The following is a 26,201-nucleotide window of genomic DNA, read 5'->3' as shown; positions in this document are numbered from 1 at the left end:
TCTTCTCTTCTGTAGACTAAATAAGTCCAGTTCTCTCAGCCTCTCCTCGTAAATCATGTGCCCCAGCCCCCTAATCATTTTCGTTGCCCTCCGCTGGACTCTCTCCAGTTTGTCCACATCCTTTCTGTAGTGGGGGTCCAAAACTGGATGCAGTACTCCAGATTTGCCTCACTCGTGCTGAATAGAAAGGAATAATCACTTCCTTCGATCTGCTGGCAAAGCTCCTACTAACACAGCCCAATATGCCGTTAGCCTTCTTGGCAACAAGGGCACACTGTTGACTCATATCCAGGTTCTCATCCACTGTAATCCCCAGGTCCTTTTCTGCAGAACTGCTGCTTAGCCAGTCAGTCCCCAGCCTGTAGCAGTGCATGGGATTCTTCCGTCCAAAGTTCAGGACTCTGCACTTGTCCTTGTTGAACCTCATCAGATTTCTTTTGGTCTAATCCTCCAAGTTTTTCCTAATATCCAACCTAAACCTCCCCTGCTGCAACTTGAGTTCATTACTCCTTGTTCTGTCATCTGCCACCATTGAGAACAGCCGAGCTCCATCCTCTTTGGAACTCCCTTTCAGGTAGTGCTGGCGGAGCACTGCGAATGGAGGCCGCGGTGCTCAGTGCGGAGTCGGACCGCTGCTCCAGTGCCGGAGTGAGTGCCTGTAAGTGGATATCGCGCTCCTTCTTTGTCCTAGGTTTGAAGGACTTGCAGATATGGCACTTATGTGCCCCTCGCCTAAACACCTTAGATAGCTGGTTTGTGGATTGCTGACAGGCATAGGCTGTTTGCAGTGATTGCAGGGCTTAAAGCCTGGAGACCGGGGCATGCCCCGTCCCCCAGCTGAGTCCCATTCAGGACTAGAACTTCAAGAACTACTACTAAGGGTAACGAATTCAACTACTAACAATATACAACTATTTTACAGGTTTTTCAAAGTTCTCAAGAATGGCGAACAAAACAATGCTAGCTAAAGCAGCAGACTTTCCAGCACCGTCACTGGCGGCAAGAGGGAACCGAGGGTGGGGGGACCCAGCAGCGCCCCTTATACCGTGCCATGAGGGCGCCATTCCAGAGGGCGCCAGGGCCGGTCCCCTACGGATACTGCTGGGGGAAAACTTCCGGCACCAGTGCATGTGGCGAACACACACCTAATATGGAATGGACATGAGCAAGCACTCGAAGAAGAACCAAGGATCAGAAGCTGAACACTCGAGCCAATGGGTGAGCCAGAGATTTGGTCAAGAAGTGGAGACAGGGATGTCAAAGATGGAGAAGGGTAAGGGCTGAAGGGGCACAAGAGCAGGTGGGGCAGGAGCAAGTGCAGCTGCAGGTTGGGAATATGTTGAGCAGCCAGTGAGCTCTGGCTGTTGCTGGGTTAAATAGTAGTTAGTTTTGCCCCTCCACCAATCAGGAAGTGAAGTCAGTTAGGCAGCCCCTGTTAGGATCAGCTGTGTTCAGTGTGTTGCTAGGAGACTGCCCCTACTGCAGCTGGCTCCCTGACAGGCACAGAGCTGACCTCACAGTGCTTAGCTCAGCAACTTTGTCACAGGTGATGCTCTTATGCTGTTACAGGAACCATTTGCTGAAAACTGTTCAAATATGCTGATTTACAACGATAAATTATGCTAGGTATGATTAGTAAGGATCCCCACTATAATGTCCATAATACAAAAGGCCATCTTAAATCATGGAAGTTATAAGCTGCAGACCAGGTAACAATGTATGTATTTTATCCTTTGAAGAAAAAAAAAATGTATCCAGGTGATGCTTGTTTCCAGTTAATTTTTTCATCTGAATGGACTGCAGAAAAGCTGGGTAGGCAGGCAGACTGATGAACTTGTCTACTAAGAAAGGAGAGCTTTTAGCAGCCAAACTGGACATGTGAGCAGAATGGCCAGGGAAGAAGAGTGACATCAACTGGGGTTGGGGGAGAGAAACTGAGCAGCCAAACTAGGAAGGAAGATATGAATTGTGAAGGGTAGGAAAGAGAACAACATGAAGTAAAGAGAAAGACAGTAGGAGAGGGAGGTTTGAGAAGCAAATGAAAACACTTTACCACTATTCTTAGTACAGGGAATGCTGCAAATACTGGGTGTAGTAATGCTGATTTCTTTGGTTTAATGGCACCCATTATAAATAAGTTTAAAAAATCTATATTGTTACAATTTATTCAAATTAATGTGGTGTACTGATTCATAGACAGTAAGCAAAAATTCATGGAAAGTAGTAACCTTGTTGAACAGAAATTTCAAATTATGCAGCATTATTAGTTTGTATATTGTCATGTGATTAGTATAGACTATTACAATAGAGATTTTAAGGTCTTTTTAACAACAAACTGCATACAGGAGTCTCTTTCCAATTTTTTTTTAAATATTGTATAAGATTTGAATCCAGTTATCCTCTGAATACAGTAGCCATACACATCATTTGGAAAACAAGCTTAAACCAATGACTAAATTTCACACAGAGAAATATTGTAATTACTACTGTAGTTTTCATAATATTTCTTACACAACAGTTTAGCCCTCAGTGCTTGTCATTGATTCAGTTTCTCACAAGGAGTTCTCTTTGGAACTCTAACAAGGTCAGCTTTGCTAATATCATGCACTGGCCCATCAAATGTGTGGCTCTCTGAAGAACAATGTCTTCTAAGGTCTTGTCTACATTGGTTAGGGAAACAAGGTTAGCTCCTGTCTAGTAAGAGCCATGCTTCAACATGGTTTGCTAGAGAGGCGCCAACAGTTTCCCTAGCCAGTGCAGATGAGGACTTAAAAGCATGCCATTAATATGATTTATTTTAAAAAGGGGCCCCTTGCATCCCTAAAAGATTATGGGAACATGTTAAAACTATCATTCCTGACACTTGATCATATATACCAAGACCCAACCCTTTGTCTGAGGAATACAGATGGGGATATAACTAGAACCTATTTGTTGAGTAGCAAAACTTATGAATGCAGTTTTCTGCAATTTTAGTCTAATTCAAAAACAGTGTATTTTTATACACACCCACAAATCAAAGATTAGAAAACTCATTTACAGTAATAAGTAGAACTTCAGTGCCTTAAAATGTAATTTTGAATTTTTATTTTTATGAGCATGGAAGAATGGAAAATAATTCTCTTGCTACAGATTTTCCAAGCCATGGTGGAATTTTGGCTCAGGAAATAAACTGAAAGTTTTTAAAGTCCCCTCCTATCTAAGAGATTCCATCATCTGATTTTCACTATTTACAGTGGATCTACAAAGCAGCAATCAGGTACAAGAACATCTTGTTACAGGCAAAGGGCCATTTTAGCTTTACGAGTGAAGCTGCATTAAAAACATCAAGCGTACATGAGAGTAAAAAAAATTTATTTGCCTCCAGCCAAGAAAATGTAGTTGGTTGACAACCATAACTAAGAAAACACCACCAAGAGCAGCTACTTCAGTTTTAATTTGCCATAGGCAAGCACGGTCTTTTGTCACGTACATTTTTGACAATAGAAATGTTTCCATCATCTATCATCTCTTTACACTAACATGCAGAATGAATTTGACATCAGTGCTAGAATTAGTATTAGAACAGTACTGAATTAAACAAGTGCACGCTTGCACTCAGTAACACCTATTACTTTCATAGGGTTAGAAAAGGCTTAAAACTGACAGAACTGATAAGATTCTTTTGCTCTGACAATACCTTTTATGAACAAAGTCACTAAGATTTCCCATTTTGATGATAAAAATCAAACGCCGAAGTAAGTGGGAAACTTAACTCACACTCTGAACAAAGCAGAATTTTTCATGTCTGTATATTTATTTGTTTTTAAATAAGGAAAATTCCATGCAAACTAAAAAATATATATAAAACCCCACCATACACTAAATGCCATGTCTTAAATTTAGAACAATTGCCCAACAGATATTTTTGTTCAGGAAATTAACAGACTACCATCACCTTGACTTAGCAAAGTTACTGAGAAAATTTCAGTAGGATACCATTTTGGCTATATTTCCGATGCAGACACAGCAATACCTAGCTTAGAAAAAATAACAAACAAGATTTCTCTCAAAATCTGCTTTTTAGTTGTTGCCACCCATGCTACTTTTGTTGGAGTTTGGCAAATGCAATACCTCATCAGCATTCCTCACATGTTACAGCTTCTTCTCTAAAGAATAAAGAGAGCAGGATTAATTGAAGTTACAATAGCATTAACTCAGGCTCTGATCCTGCAATCTGTTCCCTGTAGGTATAGTTGCTGAAGTGGTGTGGAGTCCCACTGCAGTGGGGCTTTACACAGATTCAGGGGTCAGAGTATGTGGATCAGATTCCAGGATTGGGGCCTAATTAAAACATTTACTTTACTTAAAACAAAGTTAAAATTAGCCTAAAAGCATGGGAACATCACATTACTCTGACCTATTGGATTTGGGCCTTCAGATAAACAGGGAGTTTTCAAAAATAGCATCTTATTTTTCATAATAAAATCAACAAATTTTACATAGTGCTTATTCACGACAGTAGTTGCAATAGCTGTTCCCCTCACCCTCTTGTAAATTAGAAACACTAACACTTTCCACAAAGTGGCATGAAGGTCAATGCTAAAATGTGAGTGGAAGTGGTTATATTTGTGTGTATACACTTATGCACACACAAAGTATCTATCTCACATATGGTGTGCATTTATGTTTTTATTTCACACTTTGATAGCAGGGGACTGGACTCAATGACCCATGAAGGCCCTTCCAATCTTACGTTCCTAGGATAGACAAAGATGCCAGTTGGCCACATCAGTATCATGACAGTACATATTTTAGTACTATTGCTCTCTTCACAGGTTAACAACTAATTAAATCATGTCACATGACCCATCTGGTGCAGTGTCTTTGCTTTTCTCCTATTTGGCTGGGATTGAGACTTGAGAGCATGTGCTGGGTAGACAAGTTAAAATAAGGGTGAATCTTGTGGGATGGTTCTTGATGGTATGCTAGGGCAGTCCCTAATTCCCACACTGAGACATCTCTCTACTTTTTAGACTCATAGACTCATAGACTCATAGACTTTAAGGTCAGAAGGGACCATTATGATCATCTGGTCTGACCCCCTGCATGCTGCAGGCCATAAAACCGTCCCTACCTCTTCCCTGGACTCTGCTGTTGAAGTCCCCAATCCTGTTTTTAGTGACTTCAATCGGCAGAGACCCTCCTGCTAGCGATCCCTGCCCCATGCTGCGGAGGAAGGCGAAAAACCTCCAGAGGCTCAGCCAATCTGCCCTGGAGGAAAATTCCTTCCTGACCCCAAATATGGCGATCAGTAAGACCCCGAGCATATAGGCAAGAGTTTCCAGCCTGACCCCTGTTAGCCATTTTACTATTTACCTACCATTGCTTGGTTTTCCTTGACCACTATGTTTTACCATTAAACCATTCCCTCCATAAACTTATCTAACTTAATCTTAAAACCAGACAGGTCCGTCGCCCCCACCGTTTCCCTCGGAAGGCCGTTCCAATATTTCACCCCTCTGACGGTCAGAAACCTTCGTCTAATTTCAAGCCTGAACTTCCCCACGGCCAGTTTATATCCATTCGTTCTCGTATCCACATTAGTACTAAGCTGGAATAATTCCTCTCCCTCCCTTGTATTAATCCCTCTAATATATTTAAAGATAGCAATCATATCCCCCCTCAGCCTTCGCTTTGTCAGACTAAACAACCCAAGCTCCTCTAGTCTCCTTTCATACGACAGGTTTTCCATTCCTCTGATCATCCTAGTGGCCCTTCTCTGCACCCGTTCCAGTTTGAGTTCATCTTTTTTAAACATGGGAGACCAGAACTGCACACAGTACTCCAAATGGGGTCTCACCAGCGCCTTGTACAACGGAAGCAGGACCTCTTTATCCCTACTAGATATACCTCTCCTAATGCATCCCAAGACAGCATTGGCTTTTTTCACTACCACGTCACATTGCCGACTCATAGTCATCCTGCGGTCTACAAGGACCCCTAGGTCCTTCTCCTCTTCCGTTACTTCTAACCAATGCGTCCCCATCTTGTATCTAAAATTGTTATTAGTTATCCCCAAATGCATCACCTTACACTTTTCACTATTAAATTTCATCCTATTTCTGATACTCCAATTCACAAGCTCATTCAAGTCTCCCTGCAGAATATCCCTATCCTCCTCCGAATTTACAACGCCTCCCACCTTTTTGTCCAAGAGATCCTCAGTTTGAGGATTACTTTTGGACGCCTTCACCTCAAACTAATTCTGCGTTTCATGCAGCTCTAGTAATGTGACTGCAAACATTCATCTTCGATCTAGAACTTATTGCGTTCTATTATTGTGATAGAATATGTGCATACGTTCACTCTAGCAGATGACCTGTGTCTTAGTCACTGGATAGAGACATGGACCTAAATTTACAAGAGTGACTAATGATCGTGGGTGCCTAAATTACTGGGTGCACAACTTGAGACATGTTAAAGGGGCCTGATTTTCAGAGCCTATGTGCTCAGCATATAATTATTTTCAGTACACACAAAACTTTGAAGAAAATCCAATCTGCTGTCATGTGCTCCTGGGAAATGCACCTAAAGATTACAATGGGCAGTGTCAGGGTATGGCTATACTTTGAGCTGGGAATATTATTCCCAACTCAAGGAGACTCTCTCAAGCTCCCTGTCATCAAGCTAGTGTTCTAAAAATAGAATGTAGCCACGGCAGTATGAAAAGTGGGAAAGGCTAGCCACTCAGAGTGAGTGCCCATCAGAGATGACAGGCAGGTACTTGGGACGGCTAGTCTCTCCTGCCACTTGCACTTTATATTTTTAGTGCACTAGCTTGATGACAGCTAGATAAAATATGTCTCCTCAAGCTGGGACTCACACCCCAAGCTCAAAGTGTAGACATATCCTTAGAACAAGGAAAAAAATTAACCCCAAGAAGAGAGGAAAAATGGTTTTGGGGTTAAGTCACAGAACTAAGGCTCGGGAGAGCTGGGTTCAATTCCTAGCTATCCCTCAGACATCTTATGTGAGCTTGGACAAGTCAATCTCTCTGCCTGTTTTCCTGTAAAACACACTATAATACTCCTTTGTCCTATCCTTTGTCTGTCTTGTTTATTTAGACTTTAAGCTCTTTGGGACAAGGAGTGTGTTACTATGTGTTTGTAACAGTGTCTGCCACAAGAGAGACAAGGTTATGAATGGTGGCTCTAGTTTATACTGTAATAGAAAGAAAATTCAGGGATAAACAATTTATTCTTTAAAATCTATTTTTGAAACACTCATCTGGGGAGAGTAGTAGGCTAAAAAAATCTTAAAGAAAAATCAAAGCCTCTTATGGAGTCAGTCTACAAGTCCTGATCAGCTGTGAAAAATCCTGAAAAGACAATATCTGATCAATAAATCAGAGCAGGGTTAAAACAATGAGTTGAGTTAATCTAACTCTAGCTAGCAATCACTTACTGATGCCATGAATTGCCAAATGAAAAAGTAATTGATACAAGCCCTCAGAATCACCCGAATTTGCAACTTTGAATTAAAAACAAATATAACCAATGTAATGGCTGATTTTAAGAAATAGAAAATCAAAAATCTCTGATATGATGATTTATAGAGCATAGTTTTGTATCTTTCAGAAATGTATATGAACATTATTTATTTAGTGCAATAGTTTTACTGAGGAAATAAGTAGTTTATGCACACGCCCGGGTTGAGGCTAACTTTGGCAGATCTTCACTTCAGAGGAGTAGTTGCGTCACACCCCAGAAATACCAGAAGATTTCTTTATGAGTAAGGCCGCCTGGGATTGAGAGGGTGGGAAGCTGTTGTAGGGAGATAACATCAAAGGATAACATGATCTGTTAGGAAACTGAAACAGACTGAAATTTCCAGGAAAGCCTATTTTCATAAAATGCTAGAATTTTTGAAAGAGATGGTAAGTTACCAACAATAATTAAGAATTCCCGAAATGATCAATGGCTTTATGGTCATTAATCAGTCTATCTAGGTACATACTTGATTCTCATCTGAGCACCTCCCAAATGAAAAATGTTACAAACACATTATCTCCTTTCTCTGACTATAAAGGTAGCTTGAAAGGTAAATTTGTGTGTGCGTAAGTTTATGGGGAAAATTTATTGTGAAAAGCTAAATTTAGATGTGGATTTTGCATTTAGTTCTGAATCTAGTGAAGTTAGTGGTCAGTTCTTATATCTTACTGAAGTGAGTTCCACAGCATTGATTCAGCTTCCCTGAAGGTTCTGTCTCATGCACTCAATATCTTTGACTCTACCCTGAAATAAAGTGGGAACAAATACTATAGTGTTATATATTATTATGCTTTATACTATGTGTTCTACTTCTCTTATAACCAAAAACTAGTTTTGAGATCATTTTACCATAGGAGTACATGCTAGGAAAAGAACTATATATATAGGGGCATTACACACACACAACCATCTCAATCTGGTAGTGCCCCGAGGACCCGATTGGTGGTGGGGTTCCCACTGTGCAAGGCATCATATCTCAGATGCAGTCAACTAGATAGGAAGTAGATGTTCACAAAATGCCTCCCACCAAAATTTAAACTGGTTCTAGGAGATATAGCATAATTTGATTTTTTAAAAATAATTTTGACAGATAATATTATTTATTTTAAAAGATTTTTTTTCAATTTTTATTGATTTAAAATTTCACTCTTGCAGAAAGTTATGGAGTGGGTATCAGATAGTAATTATTTAATGAAAGTATCTGTTAAGATTCAAAACCACCAAAACTCAAATTGTTAGCATCCCATGTCAAAATATACAAAGTAAATATCCTTAAATCAAACCCTAAGAAGTTCTCAAATAGCATTTTTCTTACTTTGCCTATCTGTAAATTTTGTTTATTATTGATGGAGATATCTTTTTGTCAGTTTGCGTGTATACAGTGAAATCAATGTTTACTGACATTTACTAATTAAAAATCAAATCCTTCTAAATCTAGAAGATATATTGTATGGAAAGTCTTATTTAGTATGACAAAAATTATCACTTTTTTTTCTGGCACCTAAAAAATAATAAAAAAAAAAATCACACACAGATAACTAAGGGCTGCTCATAAAAGATAAAAATCACTGTTAATTATTATGAACTGGATTCTCTGGTTGGCTAAGGCCACTTTTCACTCTTTGGAGAGGACTGGCGGAGAATTCACCCTGTGCATGGGAACTTACCACTGGTATAAATCTACTCAGTCGCACCTGAAGTAAAGGGAAGGAAAGAGTGTTCCAGTGGTGGGTGGATGGCTTGGCTGGAGTGAAGAAATAAAGGCCTATGTCTTTATGTGGACAACAGAAACTACTTTTACTAACATGGATTTTATCTTTTTTCTTCCTTTGATCTTGTTTATCCTCTAACCAGAAACTGCAAATCATATTAAACTGTGCCAAATTTTGTGAAATAATTGTATGATTTAATCTCTGCACTTTGATATGCAATGAATATTTTGGCATACAAGAACCACAAGAATTAGTTACTGAGGCCAGAAAAGTCCAATCGGGTCATCCAGTCTGACATCCTATTCCTAGTAGGATTCTTACTCGTGCTATTTATATACATATATACACATATGCCAAGATATATTAGTGTTAAACTGTAATTCCAGGTTTGAAAGACAAAGGAAACAGTTCAATTTTGTTACCTTGTGAAAATTCAGATGCAACAATTCCCAAAACTTCCTACACTGTGTACAAACTTTAGGATAATGTTGATACTGCTCATTCCTAATGGAGCAAAAAGTTTAATAACAATACAACTTCAAAATACAAAATTTGAAACATTTTGTGAAAAATGTCAACTTATTCATGGGATCGGTATGAAAAATGTAGTGCTCTTACCATAATTCTATTCAGATGTAGAGCATTTATAGTGCTTGTATCCAAGCAATAAATAGCAGAGGTATTAGTCCATCAAGACAATTTAGACTACTTCAGAGAGTAAGTAACCAGGAGCAGTGACATTTCACATAAATTGAGTGTGGCCTCGAGAGTCCCGTAAATATAAAAAGTTATTTGGATCCAGTTCATCTAGTTGTCCATTTATTATTTTTCATTTCATCCTATCACATTATCAACATTATCTACAGCATCTTCAATGTTTTCTTTTTTGTTACAACAATATATTTTCTTTAAAGGATTAATTTGCTTTCATTACAGCAGCAAAAAGTGAAAATTTTCACAAATATTGCAGAAAAAGTTACTTTATAGAGTCAATAATTAGTTGGAAAGAACAGTGGAATTCTGCTAGGAGGATCAGTTTGGGAATCTCCCATCTCAGTCTTTCTATCATTACATCTCAATAATCCCTAGTCAGAGCCTTGAAAAAGGTGGCATTCATCCATCTACATGTCTATTATGAGATCTGGAAATCTCACCCAGCAGGATGCCTGATTTCTACCCTTCCTTCATTTCCAAAGGTGCTGATAATCCTTGCTCCCTCTTGCTTGCTGTTAATTCTTTTCTCCATCAAGCCAGCCTTCTTTTTAAAGCTGCCCATGTTCCACTGCCAAAACATCTCTCCCACCACACTACTGTTACTATTTTCTTTCCAGTGTTGCCAACTCCAGTGAATTTATTGCAAATGTTTTGGTTCTTGCTGCACATAGTCTTACAAAAATACGAAAAGCCTTCACGTGATGTACAGAAGGCAACATCTAGAGGAAGGTGCACTACACTACAAGCCTAGAGGCCATGCGTTCTAATCCCAAGTCTTCCAGTGACTACTGTTGTATTTCTGCCCTATGAGCCAAGGTTTCATACCTTGGAGGAAAGGGGGGTTAACTCAGCCACCCATTTCTCAGATGAAATAACTGACAGATTGCACACGGTCACTGGATGCACAGCTGAGAATGGGTCTCTAATATAATAGAACTAAGTCTCATCTACTTCGCCACATAGTCTTTCAAAAAGTTCATGACAAATTAGGCGCTTCTGTAACCCACACAACATAGTGGAGTTCTATGAAACTCCCTTAGAGCTAGATTATATATAGAGGTTTATGACTCTGATACTGCTGCCCTGATAATAGATCTGGTCTGGTTATTTAGCCCAAGTGGTAGAGGCTCATGCATGTCCATCACACAATCTTGGGTTCAGTACTCAAAGATGATCCCACAAAGGGTATTACATTTGGCTATGCTATCTGTAACCACTAGATCACAATCTGCTCCCAGAACCAGGAATAAAAATCAAGAATCTACATGTCCAGCTTTCCATAAACTCTCATGTAATTCATAGACAATGTGTGTGTTCTCTCTCTGTGTATGGGCTAATCCACATAGAGGACAACATGATTTCTCCTTAACTAGTTAGTCCTACAGCTGAAGCAGAAGAGGTCCATGCTGTGGATCTGAAGGCTGAGGATTCACATCCTACTGATGACCCATGTGGGGGTGAAAAATATCTTCATATCCAATATGCATAAAAATTAGTGTAAGAACCCCCGAGTAATTGCTGAAATGATTTTATATTGCAAAATGTTGTAATTAGAAGTGAATGTGGATGTTGTATTAATATTTGTTTTACTGTTGCATTGTGTGTGTGTTTGTGTTTGGTTAATAGGGACTTTCCCTTCAAGAACAGGGTGGGGATGATTTTGCCTGTGTTTTCCGAGAGCGGTTAACTCCAAAAGGTCAGAACTTGAGTTAATAAATTTACCTTCTCAGAAAAATAACCTCATTCATGAAGGTGTATCTTAGGGTGACTGGATGCCTCAGAATGTTGCTTTTAGTTTATATAACCTTTAATCTGTAGGTCTCCATTATGAATTCTGCTCCCCTCAACAGGGATTAAAAATTGTACCCACCTCATGGATGTTTTGTACCCCTATATGAGATGAGTTTGGCAAGTCCCAGTTCCAGCTTCCATATCACAAATTCACCACTTTGCTTTGCACTAGACTGTAAGCTTTTTAGGGTATATACAAGTGTTTTATGATGTGTTTGTACAACACCTTGCACAATGGGGCCCCCATGTCTGGTGGACCCTCTAGCAAGAGCTCCTACAAGGGGGGGGGGAACAAAATCAAAATAATCTTACTCATGATAAACTTGTGGGAGTTGGCAAATTATTGCATACACAATGGAGATGGGCAGGGGTAATTCTAAAGTCAGAAAAAATTTAAAAAAAATCATGAATTTTGGATCAAAACTTTTTTTGAGGGGAAAATCATGATTTCTCCCCCAAATCTCTTGTTATTTTGGGGTCTTATACAAAATTTTTGAACTTTTGGGGTTGGCAATACTACCTAACTCTCCCTCCCGTCCCTCTGAACCTTCCTGACATCCATTTTCTTCAGAAAACAGCTCTCCTCCCTTTATACACTTTCCCTTACGTATCATTTTGTCCTGTCTCTCTATAATATTACCATAGTCAACAACTCTCTGGTTCCTTCCGAATCTCTAAAACCTGCCCCATCTCAACCTTCTTAAACCTTAAGGGGGGGAGGGATAGCTCAGTGGTTTGAGATTGGCCTGCTAAACCCAGGCTTGTGAGTGCAATCCTTGAGGGGACCACTTAGGGATTTGGGACAAAAATCTGTCTGAGGATTTGTCCTGCTTTGAGCAGGTGGTTGGACTAGATGACCTCCTGAGGTCCCCTCCAACCAGATAGATCTGTGAAATTCTTTTCTTGACAATGACAGAGATTAACTATCTCTACCCCACCTCTAACCTTTCCATTCTCAATTAAGTGCTGAAATGGTTTTGGACTTGCCTGCTAGTTTCTTTTCCATGAGGTAGGAATGCTGTGCAACCTAATAAATGAGTTGTCCTCCTCCTGGGTGGCTATGGAGGCACCTTTAGGCTAAGTGGACTACAGGAAGTCCCACCCTTACAAATGATTTCACCTGGAAGAATTCTTCCACTGATGATAATGGCAACAGTACTGTAACTTTATAAATTTGTAAAACACCTTCCACTAATGGATGTCATTGTGCTTGATAAACATTAAACCTCACAAAAATGATTTTCACTTTACAAATGGGGAAACTGGAGTAGAGAGAGGTTAGTTGAGAAACCCATGATCGTGCAAAATGTCCTTTGAAGAGTCTAGGATAGAATTCATTCCTCCTGACTCTTATGCCTGTGAATTAGCATTAGGCCATATATATACACTACGTAAACCAGAAGTGTCAAACGTATGGTGGCCTGCCAACTTCTCACAAATCTTTGGGCTCGTATGAATGACACTGGAGTTTGCACTATGGGGGTGTGATTTGTAGCATGCACCAGTGTGTTGTATTCTAGTTCCCCTGTGTAGACCCTTCTAGCATGCATTGATCTAGTCTTATTTCAAATCAATGTGCACTACATCAATGTGCACTAAGGAACATTTAGTGTGCACCACCAGGGTCCACACAAGATAGTTAGAGGACTCTACAAAAAACACCCCTACAGTCCAGACTCTCATACAGCAATCCAGAAAAACCTTGTGTACGAGTGTAGAACCACTTGCTCGCGTTTAAGAGGCACTGGAGAGGCATAAGTCTGGTGGAAGCTGGAATGTGTCCCGACAAGGTAAAATGGCACTGAAGACAGCCCAGGTAGATACCCCAGCCTGGCAAGTCAAAGAAAAGGAAACTTTAAATGTAAGTAATTACCAATATGGCTTATCTTTATCTATTTCAAGAAATTTGCTGAATGTGACCTGCACCAAGTGACAGGGTATCAGATTAGGCCTGCCATATGATATGAGTTTGACATCCCTGAAACAAACTCACAGGAAAAAATGAAGTAAGGGAACTGGTCTTTTCTGAAGAGAAATCTTTTACTGTACAGAATTCTTTGCTATTCTTTTAAAAGGGTGAATTGCAGTGCTGGACATCCACTCTAGCAGAAAAGAAGATAGTAGTAAAGTCAATTTAATTCTATTCTAAGTGGATTCCCAGCAGGTTGACTAATGGGAATTGAACAGGAATAAAGTGCAAGAAAAAGGAATAAAATGCTGCTCTTGAGTAGAAGTGTTACTGGTCTACCATACCACAGCAGATAGCATCAAACATTCTGCAGGACTCTGGAAATTATCAGAAAGAGCAATGGCATCAAATAGGTTCCAGCTGGAGTAGAATTGGAAGCAGATTACGTCATGAGACATTGTCCTGAGAGAATCCCTTATTCTTGTGCAGAACTCTGAAGTACTGGCCAGGCCTCAACAAAATGATGAGGTGATGGCTACCACCATAAATCAGCCTGCCTTCCTCCTCTTGCCATCTTTAGTGACCATGGACACTTCAGCTGAGTCAAGGTGCTTAATGTCCACCTTCTCCTTTGGACTTTACTGGTCTTGTTCTCTCAAGACTTCCCAGCCACTGGGCATCACTGCAATCAACCCAGAAGTTCTCTGGTGGCTTTTCCTTCCTCAGATTCTTCTTTCCCTTCTGCTTGATTTGAGATTCCCTTCAGCTGTTGAGTTGCAGCCCTTAAACTGTTGGTCTTTCCTACTCTCAGAGCCTGAATTCTATTTCCATCTAGTTAGATGGTGCAGCTCTAAGAGCTTCTTTCTACCACTAAGACTAACCCATGTACTACTTCCATTAGATCATCTTTTTCCGGTATCTTAGAAAATGAATCTCTCTTGAGAACTGAAGAAGAAAGGAGATGAGAATTTTCAAAGCACAGACACCCCGCACCCTTTGTCCTTTACAGTACAGACCCTGGTAAAAGGAAAAAGTCTAGAGCTAAACCTAAAAAGATAAAGAGGACTAAAAAACGTGTGCTCTCCCTTTTCTAGAGATGGCAGTTCCTCCCGAATGGAAGGAGAATTATGTTTTTCTGAATTCAAAACTTCTGATAAAGAAATCTGAAACAGGCATTTTTGATCTTTGACTCTATGGTTGCAAAAGTGATTAACTCTCTGGAGTTCTAAACTTGCTAAGCGCCGTATGAAATATTCTACTAAATCATCAAAGAAAAGGTGGTAGCTATTTTAATTGATGAAAGAATGGAATAGACAATTAGGTAGTGGAAGAACCCCAAAAAGGGCTGCTGATTGAACAGGCAGGCCCTGTTGAGTTCATAGTTCTAAACGCACAAAATCGCATTATGTCCAAATTCCCACCAATAATGATTCCTTTTCCTTTCTCATTTAACTCTGTGCAGCCTTCAACATTTGTCAACCACTCCATTCTTGTGGTCTGCCTCCACAACTATACATGCATTTCTGTTTCCCAGTTGCCACATTCACCTTCTGCTGCAAATCCAACTGCTTATTCTCAAAGCAATTTTGAGAGAAAAGAAAAGTGCGACTTCCTGTGCACAGAGAAATCTCTTCTAGGGAGCATCATTGACAAATTCTAGCTTTTTTCTTTCTACTTTTCCCATCTTATCTCTACCTATAAACACAGTTGTCAGATCTAAATACCAACTGTACATATGTTTCAGCACCTTAAATGACTACACCTTATCTACACCCTCTCCTTACCTTGACCAGAAATTTAAGACTTCAGCAAAACGTTTTCCAGTTAAATATAAAAAAAAAAAAAATTTCTTTTGGGCAAAATGAGCATCCTTAAGCATGACTGTTCTATCTCCCTCCATGACTTAGGGTATGTCTACACTGCCCACGTTACAGTGCGGCCGCAGCAGCACTGCCACGGCTGTGCTGTGACATAAGCAGTGTAGTCACGCTTTATCGCCGGGGGAGAGCTCTCCCGGCGATAAAAAATAACCACCCTCAACAAGGTGTGGTAGCACTCGCAGCGATAAAGCACTGTCTATACTGGCGCTTTTCAGCACTAAAACTTGTCGCTCGGGGGTGTGTTTTTTCACACCCCTGAACAACTAAAGTTTTAGTGCTAAAGTGGCAGCGTAGACACAGCCTTAGATCTCGTACACATTAGAAAACTTGCACGAGTATAACTACCATCAGTTTAGTTAAGTTACTGCATGAAATCAGTAAGGGCAATTTAAACCAGTTTAAATGTGCATATACATTATGGGTTTACAAAAGTGTAAATAGACTGATGTTACTTACACTGGCTCAAGTTTTCTAATATAGGATTTAGCTTTTCCATTTCCTTTTGTGGACCATAGCCTGATATCAGTCTTGGACCTGAATGCTCAACTCCCATTGTCTCCTATCACTGCAATATACTTACAAGTAACTTTGCAACTTTGCTTTTATTTACCACTCACTCAATTCTTCCAAGCAGCAGCAGCACAATTTACCTGATTCTTTCCAGTTTCACTGTTGCTCAGAGTTCTGAATAGCGACAGTGAAACTGAATAATCTTGTTAGTTTCACTCCGCTATTTTATGAAAAAACTAATGAGAAGAGTAGAGGCACCACAGTAAAGTCCTTTATATACAGAAAGATATCGCTGTGTAAGAGTTACAAACAGAAATTATCTTTTCAAAAGTAAGTGCTAGAAAATTAATTTTTTTCAAAATGAAAGCTAAAATTCCACAAAAAATTTGTTATCTTGGAACCCCATCCCCACTTTACAAACAGAAATTATCTTTTCAAAAATAAGTGCTAGAAAATTAATTTTTTTCAAAATGAAAGCTAAAATTCCACAAAAATTTGTTATCTTGGAACCCCATTCCCACTTTCTAGGGAAAAAGTTTCCTATTCACCTCTGAATATAATACAGATTTTTCAAGCCCTGTCTTACTTTTGCTCTGCACTATTTATTTTTTCAAACTTTAGTTGCAAGAAGTAAGTCATTTATGATAGTTTTGATGAAAAAAATGTACAAAATATAAGAGAATCTGAAACAGTGAGCTCCTCAGACCTACTGTACATAGAAGAAATCTCCACCTTGCAAGGATAAAGCTAGTTGTACTATGTATTTTAATACCCAGGCAAGTCAATCAGTTTATAATTGGTTCTAATTATCACTTTGACAAGCTGTAACATCGTTACCTGCAATCAAGTAGCACTAAGAAAGGTGAGAAATTCTTTCCTACCATTGGAGACAAAGAAAAAAAAATCATTTTGACTAAAAATCCCACTTTATCAGTAAAACCATAGTCAAACACATCACCACAAATGGGAACTGATTTTTGAAAGGTAAAAATTGATCCATATAATCCAATGATTGCTATAAGCAGTGATAAAAAAAAACTGATTTCATTATAGTAAAAAATCTTACTGGGTATGTATTATTTAAAAAAGCAACAATTCCTACAGAATGTAATACCTTTCAAATGTATTATAAAATGGTGCAGATTAATTTAAGGGAGCTGTAAAAATATAGACAATTATTTATAATATACTGCTATGCATGTAACAGTAAGTTAGCCAAAGAACAGCAGTAAGAGGTAAAGAGAAAGATGTTACGTTAAGTGCAAGATTGTGAAACCATTCTAAAACAGTTTAGGAGTCAGGGACATATGAACTTGTACTCTAGACTTGACATTCATACCATGGATATAAATGGCCTCACTCTATCACCATCCTCAGTTCCTCTTAGGCCAGTGGTCTCCAACCTTTTTAGGCACAAGATCACTTTTAGAATTTAAGTGCAATCCAGGATCTACCCCACCCGTTCCCCAAAGCCTTGCCCCGCTCACTCTATCCCCCCTCCCTTCATCATTCACTCTCCCCCACCCTCACTCACTTTCACTGGGCTGGGGGCAGGGGGTTGGGGTTCGGGAGAGGGTGTGGGTTCTGGGCTGGGGCTGAGGGGAGTTTGGGAGGGGGCTCTGGGCTGAGCCTGGGGCACAGGGTTGGAGTGCAAGATCTGGAAGGGAGTTTGGGTGCAATCTACGGGTTGGTGATCACTGTCTTAGGCTATGTCTACACTACTGCTGGATCGACTGCAGATCGCTCTCCGATCAACCCTGGTACTCCACCCCGAACAAGAAGAGTAAGGGCTTGTCTCCACTTACCAGGGTATCAACGCATGGCGATTGATCCACTGGGGGTCGATTTAGCGGGTCTAGTGAAGACCCGCTAAATTGGCCACCAATCGCTCTCCTGTCACTCTGGTACTCCACCGGAATGAGAAGCATAAGGTAAGTAGACAGGAGAGTTTCTCCCGTCGAAACAGTGCGGTGTAGACAATGCATTAAGTCAACCTAAGCTACGTCGAATCTAGCTACGTTATTCACGTAGCTGGAGTAGCATAATTTAGGTCAAATTACTGCGGTAGTGTAGATATAGCCTTAGTTTAATCAACACCAGTTGTAATACTCCAAAGAAGTAGGGAAGAAGAATGGTCAGGGTGGATCTGCAGAGGCCATATGTTTAGAATGCTCCAGTTACTGGCTGCTAAGTAACCTCCTTCTTTCTTCCTTACAAGTTTGCCTCTGCAGGTCCCCATTACAGTTAATTATATAGCAGTAGCAACCCCAATAAGCAGGAAAGGAAGAATAAAAGACCACTCTCTTGAAAAGTGTATGTGATTTGGCTTCAGAGCCGTAAAAATGTGAATTGCATTCCAAGCAGCAGTCTCACAAATCTCAGAAACTGATACATTATGGAGATAATGTATGGAAGTGGCTATTCTAGTAGAACCAAGTATTTTTTGTGTTTCTTGAATAGAAATTCACTGCTCCATCAGACTTAGAACCACTGTTGTGTGGTTTTTTTTTTTTTTTTTTTTTTTGTATTAATAATCTCTGAGGCAGGTAAGAGGTTTTTGTTTTGTTTTTGTCCAGTGCAGTAGTCTCCCATCACCACCCTCTACAGGCCACTTAGTGAATTGCACTGATGATGCTTTCCAGGCTATAGTGCCAAAGCTAAGAAGAATAAGAAAAAAAGTTACAGGAACAGATTAGATCTTCAAACATTAGGTTTCACATTTTCCCCTAAAAAAGTGTATGTGAAACAAAAGCAGATTTGTCATCTGTTAGAAAACCAGAAGAGAAAAATCAGTTGCCGTCTCAGTGCAGCCAGACATTCAGAAGTTGTCAAACACACTGAGTCAAAGCAGGTCCTGACAGGAAAGCAAATTCCCATTCAGAGAAGACAAAATTAATAATTTTAGTGTTCTCTATTATGGCAGTCTGCTCTTCAAGCTTGGAACTATTTGTAAGCAGCAAACAATAAAAAAAGAGCAATTGGGAAGGAAAAGTGAAAAAGATGTCTGTCAGTTCTGTAACATGCAAGACACTTTCCCTAGCAACTGAAAGGTGATTTGGTAAGGACTTGTAACACTTCTCGAAGGGTTCCATTTTTCCACAGTAACCAGATCAGGAGTTTCTCATGGAATACTGCATCAGAAAATGGAAACTACATGGATGAAGCAGCAGGCAAAACTGGGAGAAACAGGGCAGATGGCGGAGCCTAAAAGTTACATTTTCAAGAAACTATAGCTTTATGAAAACCATCTGGTAGGAAGTCAGGAATGCCTTGTGTGTTCAGTCTCGAGGACTTGTCCACCATGAATACCAGCTCCTCCAAATGGTTGGTAGAAGATTTTCTGAATTTCTAAGGGAAATCAATCAGTACCCAGGCCTGACCATGTTTTACATTCAAGTTCCATGCACCAAGCCTCAAATATTATTGATCCAGGTAGATCCTGGTGAACTGAGGTGCCAAGAGATTGGAAGCATCCAGGAAGGACGTGCTGACAAGCCAAGGACACTGGGTTAGTAGAGTGTGATTAGGACTGCTGAAGCTCCATGCTGGCTAATCTTTTCAGCTATTCTGGATCTGATGAGAAAAGCATTTTCCCCTCAGCCAGTGGAGTGATAGGATGTCTATGCTCACTAATTGTGGCTGCCAACATCAGAAGCAGAATCAGTTATCTTTCTGTTGGACTGGGTTGCAAACAGATGAGCTTACACACAGAACCACCTCAGTGCAATCTGATCAAAAAGTTCTGTTTAGCTCAGGGGTGGGCAAACTTTTTGGCCTGAAGGTCACATTGGGTTGTGCAACTGTATGGAGGGCAGGGTAGGGAAGGCTGTGCCTCCTCAAACAGCCTGGCCCCCACCCCTTATCCGCCCCCTCCCACTTCCCGCCCCTTGACTGCCCCCCTCAGAACTCCCAACCCATCCAACCCCCCCTGCTCCTGACCCTGACCGCCCCCCTGACCGCCCCCTCCTGGGACCCCCGCCCCCTATCAAACTCCCATGCTCCCTGTCTCCTGACTGCCCGAACCCCTATCCACCCCCCGACAGACCTCCCGAGACCTCCCATCCCCTAATCCAACCGCCCTCTGCTCCTCGTCCCCTGACCACCCCCTCCCGGGACCCCCGCCCGAACTTTCCCCCAGGATCCCACCCCCTTATCCAGCTCCCCCGCGCGCCCTGTCCCCTGACTGCCCTGCCGACCCCTATCCACATCCCTGCCCCTTGACAGGCCCCCTGGGATTCCCACCCATCCCTGTTCCCCATCCCCTGACTGCCCCTCCACAGAACCTCCACCCCCTCCTCCCTGACTGCCCCCCAGGATCCTCTGCTCCCTTACCCAACCCCCGCGCTTCCCGCCCCCTTACCAGCAGCAGTTCGCAGCCGCTACACCCGGCCATAGCCAGCTGCACTCCCCATGCTGCCCAGCGGGAGCAGCGGGCCAGAGCGGGGAATGCACGGCGGCGTGGCTGTGGGGGAAGGGGATAGCGGGGGAGGGGCTGGGGACTAGGCTCCCCAGCTGGGAGCTCAGGGGCTGGACAGGACGGTCCTGCAGGCCGGATGTGGGCCAGGGGCTGTAGTTTACCCATGTCTGGTTTAGCTTCCATTCTCCCGTATCCAGTTGGCAATGGCAAAGTCAGTAAGTGTGACCATTGGCCTTGCTGAAAATGTATGTGGCTCTAAAAAACTGACCCATGTGTTCCAAGTACAGAAGTATCTTTCTGACCTCTCTGTTCAGGCTTTTGCTTTTGTTCTGCCTTGTCAGTTGAGATAAGCCATAGTGGTTCTGCTTTTGCGCTCCAAGTGACTGGCTATGATTCTTGGAAGGACTCTCAGGAAGCAACACTGCCTGCACCTCAACAAGGCTGATGGTCTTCTCAGGAAATCAACACTTTCCCGGTCCCTGAGATCCCATTTGAGCTCCCCCAACCCAACAGGCTTGCACTGGTCATAGGTCAGACTGCTGGAGATCTAATCAAATTTGGATTTTACCTTGAGTCTAAATCAGTGGCTCTCAAACTTTTGTACTGGTGACCCTTTTCACAAAGCAAGCCTCTGAGTGTGACACACCCTTATAAATTAAAAACACTTTTAAATATATTTAACACCATTATAAATGCTGGAGGCGAAGTGGGGTTTAGGGTGGAGGCTGATAGCTCGCGACCCCCCAGGTAATAATCTCGCGATCCCCTGAGGGGTTCCAACCCCTAGTTTGAGAACCCCTGGTCTAAATGGATGTAGATATTTGGTGTGTCTAGCTTCAGCCTTTCAAAGAATAATTTAAAAAAATTAGAATGCTACATTTCCAATCAGAACACATGGAGGAAAAAAAAAACTGTTCTACATACTATAAGCATTAAAAAGTGATTAAAACCAGTTTACCTACTAGTATAACTTTCACAAAAAAATGCAACTCTGGGCTAAGACCAAGCATGGAAGATTCCAGCCCAAAGGAAACAAGAACAACCAAAAATGGAAGGTTAGAATGGAAATTAGTATTGAATATAGCATGCTCTTCTTGCACCTTCTATTACACTGCTCTACAGCCAAAAAGCTTCTGAAATAAATGTAGTCAAACTTTACTAATTCTGGGTCACTGAGAACGAAAATGATGCTTAAAATTGTTGATTGGCTCTAGTTTTCAAGATATGCTATTGGGTCAGTATATACGACCCTTGACTAGGGAATGGCGGAGGATAAGTGAGTTATAAAGGGAAGAGATCTCAATTTAAACCAGAAATGACTAAAATACATCTTTGACTGGATCTATGAATAAATCTATGACTGGGTTTGGACAGTACTTGCTTTTTAGGCAAAACAATGAATGATGCAATCTGAAGCTGGTATTGCGTCATACATGATATGAATTGCATCATGTTATTCCTAGAAGTCATGGATGATGCAATCATAACGAAGCTTACATCACTCTGCTGAACAAATTGCCCTATATCAGCTCTAGAAATCATACAGTGTCATGCTCTCTTATTTGTCAGTGTTTGATTTTGCAAAAGAACACATTTCTGTTTAGCCAAAGTGAGCAGAGATGCCTTGTACTTGTGTGAACAGTGCAGATAACTTGTGCTATGTTTGTGGTGAAGTGACTTTTGCATCACAAAAGCGCAGTATAACCACTATGCTTAAGAAAGCCTATCACCTTTATTTTGGCTGCAAAATTGGAGATCAGGACAAGAGGTGGGCCCCACACATATGCTGCAACACTTGTGCAACAAATCTTCGCCAGTGGTTGAACAGGAAAAGGAAATCTATGCCTTTGGCAGTGCCAATGATTTGGAGAGAGCCAACAGATCATACCAGCAATTGTTACTTCTGCATGGTGCCTCCAGTTGGGAAAGGTGTGTCAAAAAAGAAAAAGTGAACTGTGCATTATCCAAACATTCCATCAGCTATATGCCCAGTACCCCACGGAGAAGGACTGCCGGTTCCTGATGCACCAGAATCATTCTCACTTGAGTCAGACGAGGAAGAGGATGAAACTTCTGGTCCTGAACAATCAATGTCACAGGACCCACATTTTCTTCCATCCTCCTCCTCTGAACCACACCTCATAACACAAGGTGAACTGAATGACCTTGTCAGGGATTTGGAACTACCCAAGAGTAAGGCAGAGCTGTTGGGCTCCAGACTACAGCAGGGGAATCTCCTGGCAGGTGATGTTAGGGTTTCCATGTTCTGTGACTGTCAAAAGGATCTTGTCCCATTCTTCTTCATGGAAGGTGATCTTGTAGCCTGCAACAACCTCGATGGTGTGATGGCAGCCCTCAACATCGTTCACGATCCAGATGAGTGGAGACTGTTCATTGATTCATCGAAGACGAGTCTTAAAGCTGTTTTACTGCATAACGGCAATGTTTTGCCATCAATTCCAGTTGGTCATGCAGTCCATATTAAGAAAACCTATGACAACATGAAACAACTTTTGAGGTGCATAAACTATGACCAACATCAGTGGCAGCTTTGTGGCGATTTGAAGGTTGTTGCTCTCTTGCTTGGTCTGCAGACTGGATACACAAAGTACTGCTGTTTTCTCTGCGAATGGGTTAGTCGTGCAAGAGATTCCCACTACATCAAGAAAGATTGGCCACTCCGACAGTCATTGGAGCCTGGGAAGAAAAGTGTTCGGCATCCACCACTTGTTGAATCAAGGAAGATTTTGTTACCACCCTTACACATCAAGCTGGGTCTGATGAAGAACTTTGTCAAGGCCATTGACAAAACACAAGCAGCTTTCAAGTACCTCCGTGAAAAATTTCCAAGGTTAAGTGAAGCTAAGATAAAGGAAGGTGTCTTTGTTGGTCTTCAGATTCGTGAACTTCTTTGAGATGATGCATTTAACCATGCACTGCGTGGCAAGGAAAAGACGACATGGAAAGCCTTCCAGTTAGTGGCAATAAATTTTCTTGGAAACAACAAGGCAGACAACTACAGGTTGTTGGTGGAAAACCTCCTCAAGGCATACAAAAGCCTTGGTTGCAACATGTCACTAAAGATACATTTTTTGCACTCTCATCTAGATTTTTTTCCACCGAACTGCGGAGCAGTGAGCGACGAGCACGGCGAGCAATTTCACCAGGACATTGCAACAATGGAGAAACGCTATCAGGGCAAATGGAGCCCATCAATGCTTGCAAACTATTGCTGGACAGTGACAAGAGATGCTCCATTTAATGAATACAAGAGATAAGCCAAGAAGCGCCGAGCAGACACTGAATAGGACTAAACTATGTACATAATAGTTTTTTGCCTTTTGCGTCATAATAAATTTTATTTATATAACTCTTTTGCTGATTTTTAAAGTGTTACATAAACAGGACAGGTGAAATATTATCATGTAAAGCAACCATAAACACATGAAAAGACCTAGGTTTACAATTTATGATTCAAACTCTACTATCTACACAATATACATAGACATAAAATGTAAAAACAAATATCTTAGAAACAGTAGCCAATCAGTTGTTTTAATTGTCATATTTGAATTCAGCACATCAAAATACATAATAAATAGCACATTTTATCTCTGAAGCAGACGACTTCTCAAAAATTGTAGACCAGTGTTACCCATCTGGGTAATTATACGTCCACCCCACCTCCATCACAATAGTATGTGAGCACATAAATGTTGCACCGCAGCCAACGGATACCTTTAAAACAGATGTTACCTAATTTCTTAGAACCACATTTGCTACTGTTAAAAGATACATGCTACAAGTTACAATTCATGCAACAATGGTAAAAATGTATAGGATTCTGATTTCACTGTATCTGTTAAGACTTAGTTAATTGTCAGTTAAACAGGATGTTTCAGAACTGATTAAGCTCCACTGCATTAATTAAAACAAACAAGTAATCTGTCAAAACTATTAAGTATCTAAAGTAGGAAAAATCCCAGAGATATTTTCAGAGGTATGCCACACAGCATGTTATGCTAAATATAGTCTAAATGGTGTGCTATGTTGTACAAAATATTCATTACAAATTAGAGAAATATTTACAGAGAGACAGAAATGATCTGAAGAATTCTTGAGACTTGTTCATATGCATAAAGAAGAAAAGTAACTTCTATTTCTAATCTTATAAATATCATGGTAGTATGTCACAAAACTGGAATAGTTAGCTAAAGAAGGAACTGCTGTAAATTTCTGAAATTCTAAGGCAGCCCACGTTTATACAAGCATATTCTTGTTATTAATAACCAGATATTTCCATTACTTGCATTACAAGTATTCTGTACGTGTACAGTATATATTCATTCATTTCAAAGAATCCATTTTCCATTCAAATGCCATTAAACAACAAATAACTTTCACACTTAAGTAACTTAATCCTTCAAGATGTGCGTTGTGAAAGATTAGTTGTAAGCAAGAGGCAAACAATCTGAAGTCTGAGTGGTTTCATTGTTCACACTATTTTTGTTCAAAATGTTTTGCTTTTAAAATGTGCTTTTATTCAATCAAGAAGTTACATTATTGGCAACTGCTGCTTTCCAGAAAGCTGCATAGTTAAAAACTGTAGTTTTCACTCCTCATTCCCTGACAAATAATTTTCCTTAATCAACATAAGTGCCTTGTTTAAGAAAGGTAAGAATTTTGATTCTGCATCATTCTTTAGCAAAACTCAGCAGAACCATGAAAGCAAAAAAGAAAACAAAACCAGAAGCTCACTACAATCTCATTGTTGTCTCTAGCAACCTGCCTGCTCTGGGAGCAGACCTAACTACAACCTTGTTTAAATATTGTTGTTGCTAATACAGTTCTAGCAAAGTTTTTATGACCAGAGGGGAAAGGGACTCTAAAACAAAACCGAACAAAAACTCCAGCAGCAACGAACTCTGCTGGCTGAACCATATTACAAATTTACTCTTAGGTAATCCTTACCATTCTTTTATCACATGGTTCTAAAGACAGTTCTCAAACAGAAGCAAACACACATGTTCACACTGGGCAAAGAAACTCTGCAAAATCTCTTAGCAACTCTGTTTCAGAAAGATAGCTCAGGGCATATTTATTACAAACAAGTTTGACTCAAACGACAACAGTATCCAATTAAGCAAAGCTAGGGTTACCATTCGTCCGGATTTACCCGGACATGTCCTCCTTTTGTGTGCTAAAAATAGCGTCCGGGGGGAATTTGTAAAGCACTCACAATGTCCGGGATTTCCGCCTCCCCCGGCTGGGAGGGCGGCTGGGAGGGCTGCAGGAAAGTCCCGGGCTGGACTCCGGAGCAGCTTCCTCCTCCCACCCCCTCCCTCCCTGCATTCTGAGCCGGCCGGCAGCTCCTCCTCCTGCAGCCCGCTCCGGCAGCCCTGTGCAGGGCCAGGGACCGGGTTTTGTGTTGTGCAGGGGAGCTCAGCCATGTGTCCGGCTGGCACAGAGCCCAACACCCTGTTCTGAGCAGCAGGGTAAGGGGGGGCAGGAGAAGGGACAGGGAGGTTCTGGAGGGGGCAGTCAAGAAACGGGGGGGGGCTTTTGGAGGGGAGTGGAGAAAGTTTTGGGCAGTCAGGGTACAGGTAGGGGGTAGGGTCCTGGGGGGCAGTTGGGGGGGGGTCTTAGGAAGGGGCAGTTAGGGGACAAGGAACAGGGAGTCTTAGGTAGGGGGTGGGGTTCTGGAGGGCAGTTAGGAGCAGGGGTCCCAGGAGGGGG

At 41.1% G+C, this 26,201-nt stretch overlaps 1 protein-coding gene across 2 annotated transcripts in view; it reads right to left on the bottom strand.

Moving 5' to 3' along the window:
* MICU2 (mitochondrial calcium uptake 2) overlaps positions 1–26,201 on the bottom strand; it is a 256,302-nt gene that overhangs the window by 70,331 nt on the left and 159,770 nt on the right. Inside the window, exon 1 of one of the 2 annotated variants that reach the window (XM_054015453.1) lies at positions 25,705–25,930. The exons of the other annotated variant lie outside the window; for it this stretch is intronic. Coding sequence (XP_053871428.1) covers positions 25,705–25,915 — 211 coding nt within the window. The 5' untranslated portion in view covers positions 25,916–25,930. Of the gene's footprint in view, positions 1–25,704; positions 25,931–26,201 lie in introns of those variants that run through there. 2 annotated transcript variants of the gene reach the window in all.

The sequence above is a fragment of the Malaclemys terrapin genome, chromosome 1 (genome assembly GCF_027887155.1).
Source record: "Malaclemys terrapin pileata isolate rMalTer1 chromosome 1, rMalTer1.hap1, whole genome shotgun sequence".
NCBI classification, from domain to species: Eukaryota; Metazoa; Chordata; order Testudines; family Emydidae; genus Malaclemys; species Malaclemys terrapin.
The sequence above is the reverse complement of the archived record's forward strand: the minus strand, read 5'-3'. Positions and strand labels throughout refer to the sequence as shown.